Source organism: Nycticebus coucang, chromosome 3 (genome assembly GCF_027406575.1).
Source record: "Nycticebus coucang isolate mNycCou1 chromosome 3, mNycCou1.pri, whole genome shotgun sequence".
Classification (NCBI taxonomy): domain Eukaryota; kingdom Metazoa; phylum Chordata; class Mammalia; order Primates; family Lorisidae; genus Nycticebus; species Nycticebus coucang.
Window position 1 is genome coordinate 128,878,724 of NC_069782.1, and position 25,399 is coordinate 128,904,122.

Below are 25,399 nucleotides of genomic sequence, written 5' to 3' on the forward strand. Positions count from 1 at the left end.
GGTCGCGAGGGCTGCTGGGGCGTGGCTGTCAGGGACGCGCAGGGGCGCGCGCAGCTGTTGAGGACGCGCTTCTGAGGTCGCGCGGGCGGGCGACCAGACTGAGAGTGGAAACCGCAGGCGCCCGAGGGAGTCACGCGTGGAGCATGAAGAGGCAGGGGGCCTCCTCTGAGCGGAAACGGGCGCGGATCCCGTCCGGGAAGGCCGGTGCGGAAGGTGGTGGGGAAGGGGCGGTCGGCCGACTCGGCTCTCTGGGGCGGGCCGGCGGGAGCCCTGGCCAGTGGTTATGTCCCCCGGAATAGTTTCCTCCGAAGTCCTTGTGCTGCACGTTCTATCGCTGAGGCTTTACGCGTGTGGAAACGGAGGGTCTGGCGAGGGGCAGGTAGCCAGAGTGGCCCGGCTCTGGAGGCACATGTGTGTGTTTGAGTCCCAGCGCCCCCACATACGGTGATAGTGCAAGTTGGTTAACTTCAGCTTCGCGTTTCCCGTCACCACACGAGGATAGCAGCCACCGCACCATCACTATGACCGTAAAATGTCGATGGCGGAGGGCGGTCCCTAACCTGCCGTAACCGGGAGCTACTACGACGGGGGCGGGGCTTGTCCCCAAAGCCACACAACTACAGCGTGATGGAGCTGTGGTTGCTCCAAGTCCTGAGCTATTCCTGCCGCGCCAGGGAGGGATGGCACGGCAGGTGCCAGTGTGCCAAGTCCTTCCTCTTTCTCCGCGCTAAACTCTTAGGCTCCTCCAAACCAGCAGTTCTCAAAGTTGGTCCTAAGACTCCTTTTTCTTGCTAAAAGTTATTGAGATCCTCAGAGATCTATCGAGTTTGACCCTATTAGAAATTAAAACAAACTTTTCAAATATTGATTGGTTGATTGATTAGATAGTAGCCATAATAAATTCATTACTTATTAACTTAAATCACATAATTTTTATGAAAAATATTCCTACACGCAAAGAGCAAGAGTGGCAAAATTTTATATTTTTGCAAATTGTTTAAATATCTGGCTTACTGAAAGATATCTGGATTCTCATACCTGCTTCTGCATACAATCTGGCATGTCAAATGGCCTCTGGAAAACACCATTCCGTTTGTGAGAGTATGAATGGAAAAAGGCAAATAGTTGTAATGTGTATTATATGAAAAGAGTTTTCACTCCAGAGACTCTGAAGGTGCCTCAGAGGCCCCAGAGGTAGGAGAACTGCTTTTAAAAAATGTCTTCTTTGATGCCTGCAAATAACTTTGTTGCTAAGGACATCTCCTTCCCTCTGCCTTCTGTTACAGCCTTTTGTGCACATTTCCATCTTCTCCCAGCCAAGCAAATGGTACCCCTGCAGCATCGTTCAATGCTATTGATCTGACAGCTGGTCTGGTAGCTATCAGGAAGCCCCTGGTGTTAATTAAGAGCATTGACTGACATTTAACTCTTGGGACCAATGGTCTTTAAATAAGGAAGTTGCAGTTTGATATTAGCAAATGATAGATTTTTTTTCTAAATAAAAGCTTTTTAAATTATAAAAGTAGTAATTTCAAATCCCATCTTCTAATGGTAATCATTACCAGTATGTGGTGAACATTCTATCAGGTATCATTGCAGAAAGTATGTGCTCAGTATTTTTAATTTTTAAAAAATTATGTGCTTGGCTCCGTGCCCCTGTAGCTCAAGAGGCTAAGGCGCCAGCCACATACATACACCAGAGCTGGTGGGTTCGAATCCAGCCTGGGCCTGCCAAACAACAATGACAACTACAACCAAAACAAGCCGGGTGCTGTGGTGGGCACCTGTAGTCCCAGCTGCTTGAGCCCAGGAGTTGGAGGTTGCTGTGAGCTGTGATGCCATGGCACTCTACCCAGGGTGACACCTTGAGGCTCTATCTCAAAAAAAAAAAAAAAAGAAAAATTATATGCTTAACTTACAGAAAAAAAAAAACCAACTCTGTTTACATCCCCCTTTTCATATAAATACATAAATTTTTATGAATTTGTAATTAGCCTTTAGTGGATATTTGAGTGACTATTATGAACCATGGTAGATGTTGCAGTTGCTGTGGTCAGCAGGAAGATTTTTTTTTTTTTTTTTTTTGAGACAGTCTCACCTTGTGGCATCACAGCTCACAGCAACCTCAAGCTCTTGGGCTTAAGTGATTCCCTTGCCTCAGCCTCCCAAGTAGCTGGGACTACAGGCGCCCGCCACAATGCCCTGCTATTTTTTGGTTGGAGTTGTCATTGTTGTTTGGCAGGCCCAGGTTGGATTCAAACTCACCAGCTCTGGTGTTATGTGGCCAGCGCCCTAGCCTCTGAGCTACAGGTGCCAAGCCCAGCAGGGAGATTAATTTGGCATTCAGTGTGTATTTTCCTTGGTGAAATTTATATACATATATATATATATACACACACACACACATACATATATGAAATTATGTATATATATACATATATGTGTACATATTTTACAGTCCAGAGGCATTAATTTAATAATTAATGTAATATTTTAGTACATTCATATACTTCTGTTTCCCTATTACTGGACATTTAGATTTTGGCAGCAGAATATAAAATGTGTGTGGTAAATTGGTGGGATGGATATTACCTTTATGAATTTGTGTTGTTCTCCATGTACTTTAGGAGCAACAAATGGATTTCTCATGGAAGTGTGTGTTGATTCAGTTGAGTCAGCTGTGAATGCAGAAAGAGGAGGTAAGAGAAATTAGAGAATGAGTGACAGTTGGCTACCCTTTTAAAAGTCTAAAAATCAATCCTGTGAACTGACCTTGGAAGCCCTTGATCTCTAAGAATCTTAGTAATGTTTTCAACAGCAACCAACTAGTAAACCTACTGGAAAATTGTGATTTAGTCTCTTACCTCCTCACCCCAAGAAGCTCACATTTTGAGTTATGTCCACAATAGTTTTTACTAACTTCATTGTTTATTGAACTTAGCAGAAAACTGAATTTTTTTCAAAGCATTGATTTAAAAATGATTTCAGAGACTTTTATCATCATGACTTTTATCATTATCTTTTTTCTTTTGAACGTTGTCTATTTTTGCCTCAGAGTTTCTTCTGTACTCTGAACCTGTTTTAATTGAAAGTATAAACATTTCCATCATCTCAGAATCAGAAAAATTTTTAATTATTTATGGAAATATGTCTTAACATACATAAAGGTATAGAAAATAGTATAATGAACCTTCATGTAACCATCACTCAGCTTCAGCCATTTTCAGCATATGGCCAATTTTCCACAAATATCAGGGGTTAGCATACTTTCTGTAAAGAACCACATCTTTTCAGCTTTGATGGATACATTTTGGTCTTTGTGGCATACTTTCGTATGTGGGTTTTTTTAAAAAAACAATCCTTTGAAATGTAAACACTCTTCTTAGGAGAGTGTTCATTCCTTCTTAGAAAGGAATGAAGTACTGATAAGTGCTACAATATAGATGAATCTTGAAACGTTATAAGTGAGAGAAACCAGTCAGAAAATACTACATATTGGAGACAGAGTAAATTAGTTGTTGACAAGGGCTGAGAGGCCTGGGGAGAAGGAGAGGCAGCTGCTAAAGAAAGTGTAGGGTTTTTTGAGAGGTGATGAGAATGTTCTAAAATTAATTGTGATGGTTACAAAATTCCATAAATATAATAAAGAGCACTGAATTGTATGTCTTAAATGGGTGAATTGTATGATATGTGAATTATATATCAGAAAAGCTGGGCTTTATTTTTTTAGAGATAGAGTCTCACTTTATTGCCCTTGGTAGGGTGCTGTGGCATCACAACTCACAGCAACTTCCAACTCCTGGGTTTAGGCGATTCTCTTGCCTCAGGCTACCCAGCAGCTGGGACTACAGGTGCCCACCAGAATGCCAGCTATTTTTTTGTTGCAGTTTGACCCCGCCATCCCCCGTATATGGGGCTGGAGCCCTACCCACTGAGCCAGAGGCGCTGAAAGCTGGGCTTTTTTGTTTGTTTGTTTGTTTGTTTGTTTGTTTGAGACAGAGTCTCACTCAATCACCCTGGGGTAGAGTACCATGGTGCCCTAGCTTACAGCAAACTCTTGGGTTCAAGTGACCTTCTTGTTTCTGCCTCCCAAGTAGTTGGGACTATAGGCACCTGCCTCAATGCCTGGCTAGTTTTTCTATTTTTAGTAGAGACAGGGTCTTGCTTTGCTCAAGCTGGTCCCAAACTCCTGAGGTTAGGTGATCCATTCACCTTGGCAGCCCAGAATGCTAGGATTACAGGTGTGATCCACCAAGCCAGGCTTGTTTTTTTTTTTTTTTTTTTTTAACATAAATATTCTTGGCTTTAAGGCTGTAGCCAAAAAAACAGGCTATGGGCCTGTGGTCTGCAGGCTATAGTTTCCTGACTCCTGACCTGTATTTCTACTCTGCTTTCTTCTTCCAACTCCAGAGTATTTGAAGCAAACCCCTTATCATTTCATTCTTAAATATTTCAGTATATTTCTCTTAGAGAACAGGACTCTTATTGTTTCAATTCTTTATTGTTTCAAAGGGCTATGGGTATACACATACATAAGAAATCCATAGGCTCGGTGCCTGAGGCTCAAGCGGCTAAGGCGCCAGCCACATACACCTGAGTTAGAGGGTTCAAATCCAGCCCAGGCCTGCCAAACAACAATGACAGCTACAACCAAAAAATAGCCGGGCGTTGTGGTGGGCGCCTGTAGTCCCAGCTACTTGGGAGGCAGAGGCAAGAGAATCGCTTGAGCCCAGGAGTTGGAGGTTGCTGTGAGCTGTGATGCCACGGCACTCTACCCAGAGCGACAGCTTGAGGCTCTGTCTCAAAAAAAAAAAAGAAATCCATAAATGTGGGCCAGGTATGGGGGCTCACACCTGTAATCCTAGCACCATGGGAGGCAGAAGTGGGAGGATTGCTTGAGCTCAGGAGTTTGAGACCAGTATGAGCAAGAGCAAGACCTCGTCTCTACTAAAAATAGCTATTAGGCCCAGCTCTACTAAAATTAGCCAGGTGTTGTGATGGGCACCTACAGTCCCAGCTACTCAGGAAGGTGAGGCAAGAGAATTGCTTCAGCCCAGGAATCTGATCCTGCAATCTCATTACTAGCTTATCTACCTAGAAGAAAAAAAATCATTTTACCATAAGGACACTAGAATGTTTATAGCAGCTCAATTCATAATCACAAAGATGTGGAAAACTACCCAAGTGCCCATCAACTCATGAAGGGATTGATAAACTGCGGTAAATGTATACCATGGAATGAAGTTAAAGAACATTCTCCCTAGTAAAGTATCTTAAGAATGGAAAAACAAGCATCCTGTGTACTCAGTACTAATCTGAAACTAGTAGATGAACAACTGCAGTCCCACATGAGAGAAAAACACAGTTAAATTCAAGAAGAGGGGCTCAATAAGCTCCCACCTAATGAGTACAATGTAGGGGTATATGGCACATCTCCTGGATGAAGGACTCAAATAATTCAGACTTTACCTAACAAACATAAACAACATAACCTAATAATGTGTACCCTTATAATAATCTAAAATTAAAAAAATTATTGTGTTGAGCAATGTATTTTTATCATAGGTGCTGGTCGGATCGAATTATGCTCTAGTTTATTGGAGGGAGGAACCACACCCAGCATGGGTAAGTGTCCATTTTTCACAGATTTTCTCTTACAAGTTTATAGAGCCTAGAGGCAACTGATAATGTTTCATTAGGGTCCTTTGCTAATGTCATGTCAAATATGATGTTATGAATATTGTATCAGTTAGAAATGCTTATGGTTGTAAATAAGAAAACCTATCAAAGATTTGATCAAATGTGTTTTTTTCCTACACATCAAAAAGTTCAGAAGTAGGTAGTTGTTGATACTGGTTCAGCTGTACTGCAGTAACAGCAAGGATCAAGCTTTTTAAAATCTTTCCATGCTGGCAGCCTTCATACAGTGAAATCTCCTCCTGGTCTTCATGCTGCTGTTGTCATATGGTTTACTTTTACATATATCAAAAATCCCGTGCTATATTGTAATTGTTATTTGGAGAGTCAATTACCCCAAAGAGATTTAAATAATAAGAAAGCAACTATATATTTACTCATGTGCAATTACCATTTCAGGTGTTTGTCATTCCTTTATGTGGATCCATATTTCTATCTAGTTTCATTTTCATTCTGCCTAAAGTACTTCCTTTAACATTTTTTGTTTAAAAATGTGCTGATACTGGATATTTTTGTATTTCTATAAATATTCTTTGAGTTGTAGGTTACTTGGAAACGGTTTGGTCCTTTTGGGTCTTGTTAAGATTTGTTAGACAAATCTGGAGCTAATTATTCCCCACTATTAGGCAAGACCCTTCTGTGTACTCTACCCAGTGCCCATGAATCTTGAAGTTTTCCTATATGACTGATGGAAACAGGCATTATTCCTAGCACAGTGTGAATGACAGGCACATCATTTCTAATCTTCTTCAGTGGTTCTTTCCCAGGCCCTGTGTAATTTCTTTTTTTTTTTTTTTTTAATTGAGACAGAGTCTCACTTTGTCACCCTCTGTAGAGTGCTGTAGCGTTATAGCTCACAGCAACCGCAGACTTGGGCTTAAGCTATTCTCTTTCTTCAGCCTCTCTAGGAGCTGGGACTACAGGCACCTGCCACAATGCCTGGCTATTTTTTGTTTGTTTGTTTTAAGCAGGCCCGGGCTGGGTTTGAACCCACTAGCCCTGGTGTACACGCTGGCACCCTAGCCACTGAGCAACAGACGCCAGTATAGATTTTCAGTATTCTAAAATCTCTAGAACCTTTCCGTGCACGCATAGTCGGTATTCAGCTGAATATTAAAGGATGTTCTCTATAGATCTCCAGAGTTCTCTTTCCTCTCTGTGCTCTCTGCAAACTCTAGCTACCTTGGTTTCCCTGAATTCTAAAGTTTGTCTCTGAAACTTAGGAAATTTTCTGGGCTCTACCTGGGTTCTCCTTTTCTGGGCTATAGTCTGGAAATTTTCAAGGGAGTAAACTGGGTCAATTGTAGAACTCACCTCATTTGTTTCCCATTTTTCAAGGATCTTTGTCCTTCATTGCTTGATGTCTAATGTCTTATAAATCATTGTTTCATGTAGTTTGTCTGGGTTTTTTTGGTTATTATAGGTGGAGGGTAAATCCAGTCACTGTCGATGCTGTCTCGGCCAAAAGCAGAAGTCCTTGCATAAGTGTTTGACTCCTAAGTTATGCTACTCTGAGGTTGAAGATAGCATCATTTAGTATAAAATGTTTGTATGTGCAATAGGCCTTTGGAATTTTCACACTGAAAGAGGGCATTTCTGTACATTCTAAAATCTCTAGAACATATCTGTAAATTTGAGTACAGTCTGGTTTTTGCATCATCAATCATCATTAATTACTTGGTTTGGGCATACTATTGTCCCTGCAAAATTGGGGTTCTTTTGGCAAAGAAAAAGACAAATTTGTATTGGGTAAACAACTAATGGTGCTGTCACAGGTCTTGTATGTTCTGAGTTAGCCGTGTGTTGTGTCATATTTGCATACTTTTATTCTTAGGTTTCTACATAAAATAGCAAATAAGTAGAACTTGCTCCCTTTCCACATAGCTCTTTCAAAAAGGGTTTTACTAAATTTCTTTGGCTATTAAAAAAATATAAACTCTGGGACTATTTAACCATGTCTATAGTAGGCTTTGAGTAGAGCTGTAATCAATTAGAAATAAGAAACTGGATTTTGAGAATAGTACACTGGCAGAACATTGAACCTGGTAAGTTATTACACTTTCAAATGTCACGTAACAGTAAAAGAGTTCTGAATTTTAAGGAGTTTTTGTTGAGTCAACTGAAAAGTGCTTTTAAATAGTATTATCTTCTATTTTCTGAATTGCTTTTTGGCTGGGTATGGTGACTTGTGCCTGTAACCCCAGCTCTTTGGGAGACAGAGGTGGGAGAATCACTCGAGGCCAGGAGTTTGAATACAGCCCAGGCAATGTAGCAAGACCTTGTCTTTAAAAAAATTATTTTTTAACTAATTGGTTGTGGTGGTGCACTTTTGTAGTCTTGGCTCCTGGGGGACTAAGACTGGAGGATAGCTTGAGCCCAGGAGTTTGCAGTGAAATACCATCAGTCAACCGCACTATAGCCTGGGTAACAGCACAAGACCCAATCTCAAATAAATATAAATACATACATAGATACTTATTCTTTAAAATCAGTGACCAGTAGTATTTTATTGACTTCCTTGAGCTTTTAGTTCATATTTCAATTTTAGTCTGCTTTCTCTTCTTATAGGTGTCCTTCAAGTAGTGAAGCAGAGTGTCCAAATCCCAGTTTTTGTGATGATTCGACCACGTGGAGGTGATTTTTTATATTCAGATCGTGAAATTGAGGTGATGAAATCTGACATTCGTCTTGCCAAGCTTTATGGTGCTGATGGTTTGGTGTTTGGGGCATTGACTGAAGATGGACACATTGACAAGGAGCTGTGCATGTCCCTTATAGGTAAGAATTTGTACCTAAGACCTAAAAGCACCTAGTAGTAATTGTATTTATGTTCCTGATACAGAAAAACATCATCACAAAACTGACTTATCAGTCATACCTACAGCCACTTATACCAACTTAAATATTTGAAACTAGTGATTTAGATGTTTGGGGTAGAAGGCGTGTGTGGCAAAGCCCTCCTAACTCTCCTCAGTTGCTGTAGATCTGGTTTTGCTACTATTCCTATAGAATTTAAGGGAAATTTACCTTGCTTCCTTTAATCACTACATCAAAAACTTCAAAAGCTATTGTAGTTGGTGAGGATAGACCACTAAGTTGGAGGTTGTGGAGAGCACAGAAGCAAACTACCTATATTATTAAGCCAAAGTGTTTCTTAAATCTTGTCAGAGGGACAAGAAATAGATAGAATACTGTCCTCATACTTAGCCAAATTATATAATTTTTATTTGGTGCCTCTAAAGCACAGATAACCATTTCTTAGATAAAAATCAAAGATCTGTGGAAAGATAGGACATTTGCATTTGTAAGGCTGCTGTTTTATTATTATTTTATTTTACTGTCTTTACTTGTTAGAAGAAGAAAGTATTAAAAAGTTTCACCCGTCATGGAGAATTCTATCTATAGTAAACAGTAATAACATCTTCATTCATGTTGTATATGCCTTTTCTTTTTATAGCTATATGCCGTCCTCTGCCAGTCACTTTCCACCGAGGTGAGTCATTTCTGTTTTAGTTCTATTGAGTGGTGTTAGTTTTTTTCTGATTTCACTAACTCCCACAACCTTTTATTTTATGGACTACAATTTATAGTTACAGTGTTGCCAATTGTTTTCTTAGATCTTGGGCCTAAAAATTGTAAATTCAAATTTCTAAAAAATTTGTAGCCTTGTGAGAAGTTGTTGGTAGGATATGATAGAGGGAGACTATAAGCACTGCTTGCAAGTGCATATGCCTATGACTGCATTCCAAGCAATAAGCATGGAATTCTTTTCAAGATTATGTTAGGTCATGGCGGCACCCATAGTTCAGTGGGTAGGGCCCCGGCCACATACACCAATGCAGGCAGGTTTTTGAACCCGGCCTGGGCCTGCTAAGCAACAATGACAGCTGCAACAAAAAAATAGCCACGCATTGTGGTAGACGCCTGTAGTCCCAGCTACTTGGGAGGCTGAGGCAAGAGAATTGCTTAAGCCCAAGAGTTAAAGGTTGCTGTGAGCTATGATGCCACAGCAATCTACTGAGGGTAAGACTCTGTCTCAAAAAAAATGAAAAATAAAAAGATTATGTTGAGTCATATGCAGCTCCCCAAAAATAAATCATTGTGGCTGGTGAAATGAAACATTGCCTATCTTAAGCTAGACAAAATCATTCCTGGTGCTGGGGCTGAGGTCAGCTTTCTCAGATGTAGATATCCTAAGGGATGGGAGATAGAAGAAGGGTTGGGCCTTATTAGAAAGAGTAAAGAAAAAGTAGATGCTAGTCACTGTAATATAGAAAATTACTTTTCATTATTGATAGCTTGTCTGCTTTGGAATGGTTTTTTGAAGTACCTGATATTTTCATATAAAATACTTCCTATCAAAAATTCCTGTCAAAGGGGTGGCGCCTGTGGCTCAAAGGAGTAGCGCCAGCCCCATATACTGGAGGTGGCAGGTTCAAACCCAGCCCTGGCCAAAAAAAATTCCTGTCAAAGGCTGGGCACAGTGGCTCATGCCTGTACTACAAGTACTCTAGGAGGCCTAGGTTTGTAGATTGCTTGAGCCTCAAGAGTTCAAGACCAGCTTAACCAAGAGCGAAACCCCATCTCTACTAAAAATTGAAAAACTAACCAGCATTGTGGCACATGCCTGTAGTCCCAGCTAGGTAGGAGGCTGAGGCAAGAGGATTGCTCAGGCCCAAGAGATTGAGGCTATATGAGCTATGATGCCACTGCACTCTACCCAGGGCAACAGAGTAAGACTCTGTTTCAAAAAAAAAAAAAAATTCCTTCAAAAATTGGTTATAATTTTCATATACTTTGGCCAGTTCTTGGTGAAATGGAGGAACAAAGTCTGTTGCCTTTGGAGGGCATGGCATCGTACATGAAAAGAAAGATGTCTTCAAATTGTTTTTATACTTAATTTGTTTAAGAAGTTGTTTGATGTTGTTCTTCAGTGGTTAGCCCCACACACACACACACATACCAGGAACATCGGGTTCGAACCCCGTCTGGGGCTGATTAACAACAACAAATATGAGTAAGCATTCAAAAATTAGTGTGAAAGTTGATACCAGCATCTGTATTTATATATAGAAATTAGAAATAAAATATTTGTTAGTTTCTTTTTGAAATGTATGACACTACCAGAAAACTGTTCTCTTTGGCTTGCTATTAGCAATCTTAAAAACTAACACTAACTAAATGGTGTAAGGTTGCTTAAAAGTCACTATCTGAGGCTAGCCACTCCCCTAAAGAGTTTTAAACATGAATAGCAGTTTAATTAGTGAATATTCATCTGAAAAATATATCATTTAAATATTTGACATGCTAAATAATTCAAAAACTAAATCAGCCATATAGAATGTGGGGGCGGTTGTTTGTTTTTAAACTAAGAAAATGAATTCAAATTTCTGGTGTTTTCTTTTTCTTCAATAAGTTTAACAAATATTTTCATGTTCTCAAAATTTGTAGAAATTTTGGGTTCTACATTTTTTTCACTCGTTTATTTAATGAGGTAGTATGATGGCATAATACTGCTAAGAAGATGCTGCCACCAAAAATGGAAAATCCTGCAGTGATTTTTATGTGGGAGAAGCAAAGAATCAAAACTATAACCTATCAAGTTTCCATAGGTTTAACTTATGTGGAGTCCCAACATCACATTTTAATGATGGCCTAATGATGGCAAAAGCTTTGCATTGCCTTCGTAAACTACAGATGAAAAGAGGAGGTAAGGTTGTATCTAGGAGAGTTGATGATTTCAAAGTTTCAACATAAACTTGGAAGAGTTTTAGGTCCTATTGCAGAAACAGTGAGTGTTTCCCCAAACCATGCATTTGGAGTTTATCTCCGTCCTGAGGAGTATGGAGTTAGTGATCTCATCCATAATAGACTCCCAGGTGAATATTTTCCAGGTAAGGATACACAGTGAGCCCTGATTGCACCAGTTCCATATCGCTTGAAGAAAGTTAATTACCAAAACTCTGACACTTTGTTGGCAGCCTTCAGGCACTACGATAAGACCAGAGGTGGGATTATAAAAAAAGCCTCCCTGCAGGAAATTTGGGAGCAGGCCATCTTGCATTTAGATAAGCTTCTGGACTACCTGTTTGATTACTGTGATGTGGTAGTCTGATTATCTAGAATTTGCAAATTTTTTTAATCGAAAAGTCAAAATACTTCTTAAAGAGTATGAAGAGGGCGACCCTGTGGCTCAAAGGAGTAAGGCGCCAGCCCCATATGCTGGAGGTGCTGGGTTCAAACCCAGCCCCAGCCAAAAACTGCAAAAAAAAAAAGAGTATGAAGAAAAGGTCATTATTAGTGGTAGGAAACCTGATTTTACAAACCCTGCTGAGACTAATATTGAAGAATCTGAAACAACACTCCTGATAAAACCTGGAGATATTGTCGTAAAAGAATCAGGGAGCTCAAAAAATACTCTGGACTGGGCGGCGCCTGTGGCTGAAAGGAGTAGGGCACTGGCCCCATATGCCAGAGGTCAGGGGTTCAAACCCCAGCTAAAAACTGAAGAAAAAAAAAAGACTCTGGACATTTCTGACCATTGTAAGACAAGTTCTTGTGGGAGCCATTCCTCTACTTGTTACCCTATCTGTGGTGTTGCAGCCATTTGATCAGATATTTCTGTCCCCTGAATTCATCACATCAGTGAAAGAACTGACTACGGTGAAGAGGGCGATGCTTATTCATTACCATCATCACCCAGAAAGAAGTGTTTGAAAGAGACTTCTTTAAGATTAGCTCAAAAGAAGAGGTTGCAGAAATATTACATGACATTGGTGTCAAGCTTTCTGATGAACAGTTTGAAAATGTATGGAACCTTGCATAAAAAAAAATTACAAAGGAGAAGTTTGTGTTGAGAACATCAGAAATATTCTAGATAAGCTATAGCATGCAGACCAGATCAAATGCAAAACATCTATATGATATTTTTGGAGTTCATTTATTCAAACAAAAGAATTGTTAAATCTGTGTTTATCTAAAATGTTCTATTCTTTTCTGGTTTTATGTATTAGAATTCAGCAATTACTTTGGAAGGACTCATATGCCTATATGTACTACTAATAAATTAGATTTTGGATTTTAAAATTTATTGTTCTTCCCTGCCTTAATGGAAATGAATTGTTGAAATGAATCTACTGTTAGTTCAATAAAAGCACTCCAGAAGTTGGGGGGGAAAAAAAAAGGAAAATCCTCTGTGGTAGGTTTAGTTGCCTTACATACATTAAAATGTAAAATGAAGGGACCTATCTCAGAGGACCATTAGCACCTAATCCATGATAGGTTAGAACTTCTCTATTATGACACAGTGCTGAAAACCAAAGCAGAAGTGTTTTTCTGTTTTGAGGTTCCGGGTGCCACTTTCTTCTCTGAGGATTCTGAGAAGGAGAGAAGTAGGATGAAATTGAAACTTCATTTACTCTGTTGAAAACCACTGTCCTCATGCTATGAACCCTGCATATGTGGGACAAATGGATTAGTACAAATTAGTCAATAGTGAGAATGTGAGCCAAGGCTGTTGCTAGAACTGGTGAGTATGCTGTCTCATTCTATACAGTTTGGTTTGTATGAAGCCTTAGAGCAGTTTCCCACATTAGACTCGCTGTCTATCACGTGTCATATGTGAGTGCTACCTGCGCGAATTTATTTAGTGATTTTCTTTAAATAAAATCTTAGGTAAATTTATTTCAAAGAGTTTATGCACGAATTTCGAGATGCCAGTGGAATAATAGTCTGACTTGAAAAATTCCTGATATTTAATAATTGGCTTTTTGCATGCCAGCAGAAGCTAAGTCCAGCACATCATTATATATACTACAGTTTGAAAACACTGTGTTAGAGGATATCTGTTCAAAATTCAAATTAGTTTGATTTATTTCAGCCTTTGACATGGTTCAAGATCCAATGGCAGCTCTAGAGACTCTCTTAACCTTGGGATTTGAACGAGTATTGACCAGTGGATGTGACAGTTCAGCACTAGAAGGGCTACCCCTAATAAAGCGACTCATTGATCAGGTATTCACAATTTCTTTTCTTTCTTCCTAAGACTCTTTTGTGGTTACTCCTGGCATTTTGTTGTTCAGCTGGGTTGTGAAACTAAATATTACCGTAATAGTGAATTTATATAATTCTTATTTCTTTCACTTGAGCTTTTCTTTTTCTAAATCATTTTTTAGGGCTGCTATAGCAAAGTAAACATGAACATTTTTAATAACCAAAGTCTTTTTTTTTTTGTAGAGACAGAGTCTCACTTTATGGCCCTCGGTAGAGTGCCGTGGCCTCACACAGCTCACAGCAACCTCCAACTCCTGGGCTTAAGCGATTCTCTTGCCTCAGCCTCCCGAGTAGCTGGGACTACAGGCACCCGCCACAACGCCCGGCTATTTTTTGGTTGCAGTTTGGCCAGGGCTGGGTTTGAACCCACCACCCTCGGCATATGGGGCCGGCGCCCTACTCACTGAGCCACAGGCGCCGCCCATAACCAAAGTCTTTTAGGATATAATTATGTATAGGCAGTGCCTGAGGGTCTAACCTAATTTGAATAACCAGAGCCAATTTTACCATACTCTGCTATTGGCATTGCAGTTTTTTTTTGTTTGTTTGTTTGTTTGTTTTTTGTAGAGACAGAGTCTCTGTACCGCCCTCGGGTAGAGTGCCATGGCGTCACACGGCTCACAGCAACCTCTAACTCTTGGGCTTACGCGATTCTCTTGCCTCAGCCTCCCAAGCAGCTGGGACTACAGGCGCCCGCCACAATGCCCAGCTATTTTTTTGTTGCAGTTTGGCCGGGGCTGGGCTTGAACCCGCCACCCTCGGCATATGGGGCTGGCGCCCTACTCACTGAGCCACCGGCGCTACCCCAGGCATTGCAGTTTTAAGCCACATCTCTTCATTGTTAACCCAGGCACACTCAGGGGATCCCATAATCTATATAAAACTTATGAGGTAGTTATCATCTAAAGGTAAATTCCAAAATTAAAATTATATTCTTATTTCACTGCTTCCCATCTGTCAGCATATTTCAATATTTTTTTTCTTTATGAGTTCTCCTGATGAGCTAGCATCAATAGACAAAGGATGGCTTTCCAATTGTGGTATGTCTGTGTTTTTCTAATTCCAGTCCAGAGGAATCATAAGTTAGTGAGTACAGACTTTGAGATGAGAGAGTTTTGTGTTTGACACTTGCCATGTGATGTTGAGTAAGTTACTAACCATTAAGCCTGTTTTCCACATGTGAAAATGAGATGAGTTTAATACTTCCTTTATAGACTTCCTCGGAGTATTAGTAGAGATAAGAATGTAAGAGCCTTAGCACAGTACTTGATATATAGTAGGTCTTATTTCTTTTGGTTTTTTTGCAGTTTTTTTTTTGGCTGGGGCCAGGTTTGAACCCGCCACCTCTGGCATATGGGGCCAGCGCCCTACTCTTTGAGCCACAGGCACCGCCCGGTATACAGTAGCTCTTAGCACATGTTACTTTCTATAATTATTACTGCTTATTATGGATAATATTATTTAGTGTTCCTATGTCAACATCTGCTTATTTTCACTCTCTGTAGCTATAAAAATAATTTTCAGAAATTCCTTTGGCCGGGCACAGTGACTCACACCTATAATCCTAGCATTCTGGAAGGGCAGGGCAGGCAGATTGCCTGAGCTCATAGGTTCAAGACCAGTCTGAGCCAGAGCGAGACCCCATCTCTAAAAATAGCCAGGTGTTGTGGCTGGCGCCTATAGTCCCAGCTACTTGGGAGGCTGAGGCAAGAGAATTGCTTGAGTCCAAGTGTTTGAGGTTGCTGTGAGCTATGATGCTGTGGCGCTCTATTGGGGCAAGAAAGTAAGACACTGTCCCCCTCCCCCCCCAAAAACAAGAAATTTCTCTTGAAGATCTGATGTGACTTTGCTACTTTGGGGCTTATCAATTTGACAAGTATTTATTAAATATAAGGTACAGGACATTTGTACCATGGTGGTGACCCCAGGGTTGGAATACATACGTGTGTGTGTGTATAGTCATTGCCCTTCCACTGTAGTGCACAACAGGTACTTTTTTTTTTTGAAAGAGTCTTATTCTGTCTCCCGGCTAGAGTGCAGTGGTATCATCATAGCTCACTGCAACCTCAAACTCCTGGCCTGCAATCCTCCTGCCTTAGCCTTCCAGAGTACTAGGATTACAAGCATGAGCCATGGCTCCTGGCATTAGAGTACTGTTTTTAAAAGGTGCTGTGGAATTAGAGTGAAATTCATCCCAAATTTGAGGGAGGGAGGGTGACAGTACTGTTAAGGAAAGTTTCCCAGAAGAAAAGATGTCTAAACTACAATGTCTTACTTATATCAAGGATTATTCGGGAGTTATCCATGTAAAATTAGGGGTTAATTCAGTGGAGGGACTGTTCCATGCAGAAGAAATAGTATATGCAAAGGCCTGGAAACAAAAGCTAGCATGTCTAAGATAATGAAGAATGACCAGAATGTTGAATAGGGAGAGAAGAATGCTATCTAGAGCATTGGAAAATCTTGTTAAACAGTTTAGGTTTTATCTTTGGTGCAATGGGGAGGCCTGAAAGTTTTTTTTTTTTTTTTTTTTTTGTAGAGACAGAGTCTCACTGTACCGCCCTCAGGTAGAGTGCCATGGCATCACATGGCTCACAGCAACCTCTTAACTCTTGGGCTTACGCGATTCTCTTGCCTCAGCCTCCCAAGCAGCTGGGACTACAGGCGCCCGCCACAACACCCGGCTATTTTTTTGTTGCAGTTTGGCCGGGGCTGGGTTTGAACCCGGCCTAAAACATTTTTAAATAGAAGATTTGATAAATCAAATTTTCAGCTTAAAAAGGTTACTCACTAAGGAATAGAGAATAAGATATAATTGCAGTCATCATGTATTGCAGTTCAAAATGTGTCTCATCATGTGCTTTTTGTATGTTTATCATTGGTTGGCAGAAGAAACTGGACTAAATACTCTCATCCACTGATTTTACTTCTTGAAGTAATTACCTAGCAGTATAATGTGGTGGTGGAAGCATAGGCTTTGGGATTATGCTTATCTGTTTAAATCCTAGTTTTATTTTTTATCGTATGAACACTGACCTGGGGCACATTATATAATCATACTAAACCTCAGTTTTCTTTTATTTATTTTTTTTGAGACAGAGTCTTACCACATCGCCCTTGGTAGAGTGCCATGGCATCACAGCTCACAGCAACCTCAAACTCTTGCGCTCAAGCGATTCTCTTGCCTCAACCTCCCAAGTAGCTAGGACTACGGGCGCCTGCCACAATGCCCAGCTATTTTTTGTTGCATTTGTCCTTGTTGTTTAGCTGGCCTGGGCTGGGTTCGAATCTGCCAGCCTCAGTGTATGTGGCTGGCGCGATAACCACTGTGCTACAGGCGCCAAGCCAAACCTCAGTTTTCTTATCTGCAAAGTTAGGCTGATAATAGTACCTACCTCCTGGAATAGCTGTGAGGGATTACTTTAGATGATAGTATAATGTTTGGCACTTATTAAGGGCTTTACATTGTTAAATCACTTTGATAGCTTTAGGCAAGCATATACTTCTAAACAATCCTTTATGGAAGGCCAGAAAAGTAATAGAATTTGTTTGTTTCTTTCTTTCTTTATTTTTGCAGTCTTTTGCCCAGGGCCAGACTTGAACCCGCCACCCCCGGTATATGGGGCCAGCGCCCTACTCCTTGAGCCACAAGCACTGCCCTAGAATTTGTTTCTTTAAAAATATTATTTGTTAGCTCGGCACCTGTAGCTCAGTCGTTAGGGCACCAGCCACATACACCGGAGCTGGCAGTCTCAAACCCAGCCCAGGCCTGCCAAAACAGCAATAACAATTACAACAAAAAAATAGCCAGGCATTGTGGCAGGTGCCTATAGTCCCAGCTACTCAGGAGGCTGAAGCAGGAGAATCACTTAAGCCCAAGAGTTGGAGGTTGCTGTGAGCTGTGACACAATAGCACTCTACCAGGGGTGTCATAGTGAAACTCTGTCTCAAAAAATATATATATATATGTATGTATGTATGTATATTATTTGTCCGTGTTTTTGAAAGTCTTTACTTGGAAAAGTTAAATGTGACATTTTTCCCACCTAAAATATTGCAGCTTTCTAGATAGTAAATGTTTTCTTTTACAGATGCTTGATTTAGCCCATTTGAGACTATCAAACATCCTTGTTCCACTTATTTCTCTAACAATTATTACATTCTGTGAAATAGTCCTTTCCCTCTTGTACTCTCTAGTTCATTACCTTGCTTTATTTTCTCATTTATTGTACTTACTGCAACCTAAAATCTTACTGTATAAATACACCTGTGAGTTGTCTTGTCTTCCTTGAATGTAAGCCTTATAAGCATAGGAACTTTTCTCGTTCACCATGTCAGTGAGGAAACACTTTTATCTTCTTAGGCGTAGTTTCTGGGGGCTTGCAAATTAAAGACAGATTAGCAAGAGAAAAAACTTTTTGATCTTGTACGTAAGTACATATATACATGTAAGTACATGCAGGAGTCCCATGCAGGGACTCAAGAGGGTGGTTAGAATTTGGGGCTTATGTACCATCTTAGTAGGTAAAGGGGAGGGAAAGAAGGGGACTTATGGGGAAATAGAACTTTTTGGAAAGGTAAATGGGCCCTTTGGAAAACTGATGGGAAATATGCTAGTTTTGTGACAATATTAACACCTATCTTTCAGAATCATCAGAAATTAAATCACGATTGTCCCAGTTAAATGGACTGATGGTTTGCTTAGTTGTATTGTAAGCTAGGGAATTTAGTTAGGATTCAGGATTTAAGTGGAGTTTATTTTTTCGGTAATGTACAATTATGCTATGCTCTTTCTTTTCTCCCGAAGTCTTGTTTAAATTCAAATACGTCCATCCCGCTGCATGACAAGAACTCAGAATTAGTGTTATTTTTCAGTAATTGCTTTTCTTAAAATTATTCGATATTTATATCCCACCCTTCTATTCTTTGTGTTCATAACAGTATGATCTAAAGTAATGTAATAAAATAATCTTTCTTGTTAGAAAGTTACTATGCTGGACACCTTACTTGTCTGAGATCCCAAAGAATAGAGAGGGTCTATGGAAAATGAGACATTAAAAGTAATTTAAAAAATTAATAGACTTTGATTCATGTTTCTATTCTCACTGCCTAATTATCCCATTCAAAAGAAAGATATTACAATTTACATGTTTTTTTTCTTTTTTCAGGCAAAAGGCAGAATTGTGGTAATGCCAGGTATTTATTTATCTATCCATTTGTTAGCATTAAAACGGAACTGTAGCAGAGGAAGACCAAAGAAGCAGGAAAATGTGGGAGAAAGTGTTAGTACCTAACACGTTAGTACAGAATTCAGAGAGAAGAATATGTAGTTTTATTAAAATGTTCACATTAGGAGATCTTGCTGAAGTTTAAAATTTTTGATAAGGAAGAAACTGTTCTCACAGAAATTAGCTCAGAGGGGAGCAAACAAGGAAATAGATTGAAATTTCAGTTTCTCGGTGTTTCCTTTCCCGTGGCATAAAATATTACGAATTTGGATTTTTAGCTCTGGTGAGGCACATCAAGTTTGATGCTGCTGTAGTGTGTGATCCTAGCTGTTAGCAGAGTGTAAACAAATGTTTAGGCAGCATGCCTGAATAAATTAAATACTCTCTCAGTTCCCGAAAATCTCTGATCACCAAATTCTTTCCTATAGCCGAATAATTTGATATTATTGTTTTCTCCTGATAATAACCATAAGATCAGTTAGGTATATAATGGCTTATTAAAAATGAACAGATGGGACAGTTTGTAAAGACAGAGTCTCATTTGTCACCCTTGGTAGAGTACCATGGCATCACAGCTCACGGCAACCTCCAACTCTTGGGCTTAGGCTATTCTCTTGCCTCAGCCTACCCAGTAGCTGGGACTACAGGTGCCCACCACAACACCTGGCTATTTTTTTGTTGCAGTTTGGCCGGGGCCAGGTTCGAACCCGCCACCCTCGGTATATGGGGCCAGCGCCCCACTGAGCCACAGGCGCTGCCCTATACTGAGGTACTTTAAAATTAAATTAAAAGCATCATGACATTTTTATTCATCTCTTTTTAAAAAGGACATTTTACTATAACCACAATACCATTATCACACCTATGAAAATAAACAAATTCCCTAATGCCATATAATACTAAGTGCATACTCACCTTTCTTCTGTTCTCCCCAGAATAGTTTAAACTAGGATCCAATCCAGGAACCAACTGCTTTTTCTTTTTTTTAATGAGATGGAGGTTTCACCATACCTCAAGCAATCCTTCCACCTCCTGCCTCACTGGTTCTATAGGCACATGCCCCCTTGCCTAGCTAATATAATTTTTTGGGGGGTAGAGACAAGGTTTTGCTATGTTGCCCGGTTGATCTTGAACTCCTAGCCTCAAGCAGTCTTTCTGCCTTGGCCTCCCAAATTGCTGGGATTACAGCATGAGCCACCACACTTAGCCATTTTTCTTGCTTTTTTTTTTTTTTTTAATTGCATTTTAAAAGTTTGGACCACTTACTCTGTAAAATGTCTTGCTTTCTGCATTTATCAGATTGTTTCCTTTTGTTATTGTTTAGCTTGTTTCTCTAGCCTTTGGATTTCATATAAACTGATATTTAAGAAAGCTTTGATCTGTAGCAAGTCCCTGAAACATGAACTTATAGAAAGTATATATTATCTGTCAAATTGGGACCCTTTTTAGATTTACCAAGAATATTAAAGAGACTTACTGAATCTTGTGCCTTTCCATTTAAGACTAAATGTATATATTATTGACAACTAATACCCTAGACTTAGGCAGTTGTTAACATTAAGAATACTTTTGCTGGCCAGGTGTGGTGGCTCATGCCTATAATCCTAGCACTTTGGAGGAGAAGGCAGGTGGATTGCCTGAGCTCATGAATTTGAGACCAGCAAGAGCAAGAGCCCGACCCCATCTCTACGAAAGAAAAAAAAAAAAAAAAAAGTAGCTGGGCATTGTGGCAGGCACCTGTAGGCCCAGATAATTGGGAGGCTAACGCAAGGCTAACGCTCGAGCCCAAGAGTTTGAGATTGCTGTGAGCTATGATGCCATGGCACTCTACTGGGGGCAAAAAAAAAGAATACTTTTGCTTAATATGCAATTATTAAGTTACCTTCTATGTGGGGGGGCATTATTTGGGATGCAGAGTAACACAAGAAACTACTTTCTGAAGAAGCTGACAATCTTGTGAACTATGAGGATGTTATATACAAAAAATATTTGTGATTAATTTATTTAAGAAACCTTATTAAGCAAATGCTAATTATATGCCGATTTTAATTATGTATGCTAATTGTATGATAGATGTCAAAACAGACATAAAGTAATCCTTTTGCTTGAGGAACTCACAGAATAGATTTATAAATCAAATTATTACAATTTCATGTAAATAAGTACCAGTATGTAAAAACTCGAGAGTAAGTCAATCTAAGTGCCTGAGACATATTCATCATCGGGAAATATAAAGGTAAATAAAACATAGTAGTTGCCCTCTAGGAACTTTCCTAATGAAACTTACAACATACAGGCTCTGGTTTCTTTATCTATAAAGAGCAATATTGAACTGGTTGCTCTCTGGAGCCCCCTTTAATCACAGAGCTGTTTTAGTCTGTGTTTGGAAAATATATTACTTGGGTACTAAAGTTGCTAGTAACTGAGCAATGTGTGTTTCAGTGGCCAGATATTTTCTTGTTTGTTAGAAGGAAATAATGTATTTGTCTCACAAGCTCACAAGGTAGGCAATATTATCCCTTTTATTAGTAAAAAAGTTGAGGATCAATGGATTTAAATCCTTTATCTAAGATCGCACAGTTATGAAGAGCTACAGTGGTAAAGCCAAGATTCTAATGTATAGCTTCTTAGCCTGTGTTTTTTCTACTTCTTTTTTTTTTCCTTTTTTTTTTTTTTTTTTTTTGTTGAGAATATTCTCATTCTGTCACCCTGGGTAGAGTGCCATGACATCATAGCTCATAGCAACCCCAAACTCTTGAGTTCAAGCAGTCCTCTTGCCTCAGCTTCCTGAGTAGCTGGGACTACAGGCGCCTGCCACAACACCCAGCAAGTTTTTTTTGTATTTTACTTCTTAAGGCTAAGTGATTTTACTATACCACTAAGAAAAAAAAAGTCAAGTTAATGAGTGTGAAAGTGTGTAAAGACAGGTTATTTTAGCAACTTTAATAGCTTTAGGTGCAAAATACATATTTAATGTCATTAAAAAGATTAAATACATCCTATATATTAGAGACAAAGATATAAAGATGAATAAACTAATTTTATATTTGAAAGATTTTTATCAAAACAAATGTCATCATAAAGTCTGTGGTTGTACAGTTTTAATAAAGTAGAATCAGATTCTTCTATGAAATGAAACAAAAAGTTGATATTGTGACTAATAAACTATATGACACTGTGTCTTATTCCTATTTCCAATGAAGTCAGTGTACTCTTCCAAATCCTGGGCTAGAGACAGAACCTTTGAACACATCTCTGAAGTTGTGCCTTTGTAGATTCTTCCTCACCTTGTTCTTACCTTTTGTTTTAATTTGATTTTGTGGGGAGAGCAAAATTGAGGGGAGAGCAGGGATGGAGCACTCAATGATTTTCCATGCCCCAGAGTAATTTTTTTAGATTTGAAGTCACTAATGTATAGCATTGTTATACATATATTTAGTATAGACAAATGGATTCCATCACATAGGTTCTGTGACTTCGATAGTTCTTCTCCAAAGACTGTAATCTATATCTTTTATCACTTTTCTAATCTCATTCTAGCTTAGTAGAGAGAGAGTAATTCTTGAATTAATGAGAATTTTCAGAATGGGGATTGTAGGTGAAGCAAACAGTGTTTATTCATTATATTTTATGCAAAATTCTTTTACTTAATTCTAATACTTAATGTATTATTTATCTTTCCAACAGGGGGTGGCGTAACAGACAGAAATCTACAAAGGATCCTTGAAGGTTCAGGTGCTACTGAATTCCACTGTTCTGCTCGGTCTGCTAGAGACTCGGGAATGAAGTTTCGGTAAAAACGTATTCTTTGATTCAGATAAGAAAGTATAAGATTAATCTTTACTTTCCCATATAGGAAAGTTGTGATGACATGAATGTTATGATTACTATGTAAGTATTACAGTCATTTTTGCAGTTGAAAAACATTTCTAACATGGTTCTCATGCCTTCAAAAAGCAGGCTCTCCTGAACTTGAGCGAACCTTTGTTATCACTAAGGCATTGATGAACTTAGACCAGTTAATAATAAACTATTTCAGTGGCTAAATTTCAAATGAGTCAGATATGCACATTCACCCATTTACCTATGATTTCCTTTAGAAGAGTGAGTAGCCGTGGTGTAAACATGGAAGAGTTATGACCATTTTTCTCTTACCTACCTTTAATACGTAGTCTTCTCTCACTTTTCTTCTCTGTTTTCAGTTATTTTGAAATTTTATCACTGTTAAAGAATTGTGACTACTATGGGGTTTTTTAATACTTGAGAAGACTCGTGTAATTCAATAATAGTTGAATGTTTCTATTTTATAAGTTGGGGAAAAGGCAATGTAAAAGAATAAGAACTTTAGAACTTAAATTTCCAGCTATAAAGGTGAGTATACTGTCTGGTGGATTCAGCTACTGAATGTTTCAAGTAATTAATTAATGAAAATTATGGAATATAGTAGTCTAAGGCCATGAAATAGCCTATAAAATTAAGTTCCAGCAAGAGGACTTATTTAATAACTTACATAATTACCTGTTCCCTTATTATCTCTATTGCAGGAATTCATCTGTTGCCATGGGAGCCTCACTTTGTAACTCAGAATATTCTCTAAAGGTAACAGATGTGACCAAAGTAAGGACTTTGAATGCTATTGCAAAGAATATCCTGGTTTAGCCAGAACTTCTCTGAAAGATACGAATATCACAGGATGAAGGTAGAAGTATAATCTACAATTCTCTGTGACACAGCTTTAACCTTCTCTGGCCAAGACAATCACAATCTTTAAGTTTCCTGTGGCCATGGAAAATGTTTCCAAGAAAAGAAAGAACTTGAAACACATATATAGTCACTTTCTTTGCTAACTTTTACTAATCATTGCCACCATCATCATGGCTAAATTTGGCCTGTGCCTCTTCTGCAGACAGAAGTTTAGCCTGTTTTCAGTGGAATTAATTTATAAACTGGGAAGGTTCATCTGCCAGGTGTGAATTCAGTATTTTGCGTTTTCATTTGTAAAATAAAATTTTCCAGTCTATTATGGTATTGTCTCATTCATGCACAGAATACAGTCTTTAGCCAACTATGAAAGGACAGATATATTGTTTTCTTCTTTATTTTCTCTTTTCATTATGTACTCATTGAATAATTACCCTGGACAAGATGCTAAGGGTACAGAGTAAAATGATACAACATAAAAATGCCAGACTTGGGAAGTAGAATATAAAATTTCCTAGACCTAAGGCCAGGCACAGTGGCTCACGCCTGTAATCCTAGCACTCTGGAGGTTGAGGCAGGTGGATCTCCTGAGCTCAGGAGTTGAAAACCCAGCCTGAGCAAGAGTGAGACCCCATCTCTACCAAAAATAGAAAATTTAGCCAGGTGTGGTATCAGGCACCTGTAGTCCCAGCTACTAGGACTGAGGCAAGAGGAACTCTTGAGCCCAAGAAATTGAGGTTGCTGTGAGCTATGATTCCGTGGCACTCTATGCAGGGTGACAGACTGAGATAATAAAATAATATTTCCTAGACCTATAAAGGCAGAAGTGATCTCTGGTGTTCACTAGGTTTCTTCTTCTGTAAGCCCAGAGAAATAGGGTAACTATGAAATCCATCTGACAATATACAAAGACCTATTAGTAAAAACTGAGAAAGTTAGGGAAGTTATCAAAGTAGCTGAACACTCAGGAGGAAAGAAGGAAAGCTGCTCTTCATTTGTTTTCAAAGCAGATTCATTTGAAGCAAAGTGAATCGACAGTCATCGTAAGTCAAATGTATAAGCACTTAGACCAGTGGTTCTCAACCTGTGGGTCGCAACCCACAGGAACTGTATTAAAGGGCCGCAGCATTAGGAAGGTTGAGATCCACTGACTTAGATCTTCTGCTTAGGAAAGTTTTTCTAATACTTTACCCAAAAACAAATTTATCAATAAATCCCAAAGATTTAGTATAAATAGTATAATACATATTTGCTTTCCTTTTTCCTTTCTTAGAACAACAAATAAAATGCAGGCAAAGGAGATGGAACATAACTGGAGGCTGACTTAGGAACTTACGCTAACAATAAAAAAATCTAAAAAATTGGGCGGTGCCTGTGGCTCAAAGGAGTAGGGCAACCGCCCCATATGCCGAAGGTGGCAGGTTCAAACCCAGCCCTGACCAAAAATAGCAACAACAACAACAAAAAATCTAAAACATTATGTTGGTTAGCGCTCACAGCAACCTCAAATTCCTAGGTTTAAGGGATCCTCGTGCCTCAGCTTCCTGAGTAGCTGGGCCTACAGGGCCCCACCACCATGCCTGGCTTTTTCAATTTTTTAGTAGAGTTGGGGGTCTCACTCTTGCTTAGGCCGGTCTCAAACTCCTGAGCTCAAGCAATCCACCCACTGGGTTTCCAGAAAGCTAGGATTATAGGTGTGAGCCACTGTGCTTAGCCTGGGT

The 25,399-nt window shown here is 39.3% G+C and overlaps 1 protein-coding gene across 1 annotated transcript; it reads left to right on the forward strand.

The window, feature by feature from the left end:
* The first annotated feature begins 7 nt into the window (after positions 1 to 7).
* Positions 8 to 24,000, forward strand: CUTC (cutC copper transporter). Its single transcript, XM_053582924.1, has 9 exons — positions 8 to 204; positions 2,628 to 2,699; positions 5,566 to 5,625; positions 8,266 to 8,475; positions 9,155 to 9,190; positions 13,577 to 13,710; positions 18,918 to 18,945; positions 22,665 to 22,770; positions 23,522 to 24,000. Exons 1-9 carry the CDS (start codon positions 144 to 146, stop codon positions 23,634 to 23,636), a joined length of 822 nt encoding a protein of 273 aa, XP_053438899.1. The 5' UTR covers positions 8 to 143; the 3' UTR covers positions 23,637 to 24,000.
* The last annotated feature ends 1,399 nt before the right edge of the window (positions 24,001 to 25,399 follow it).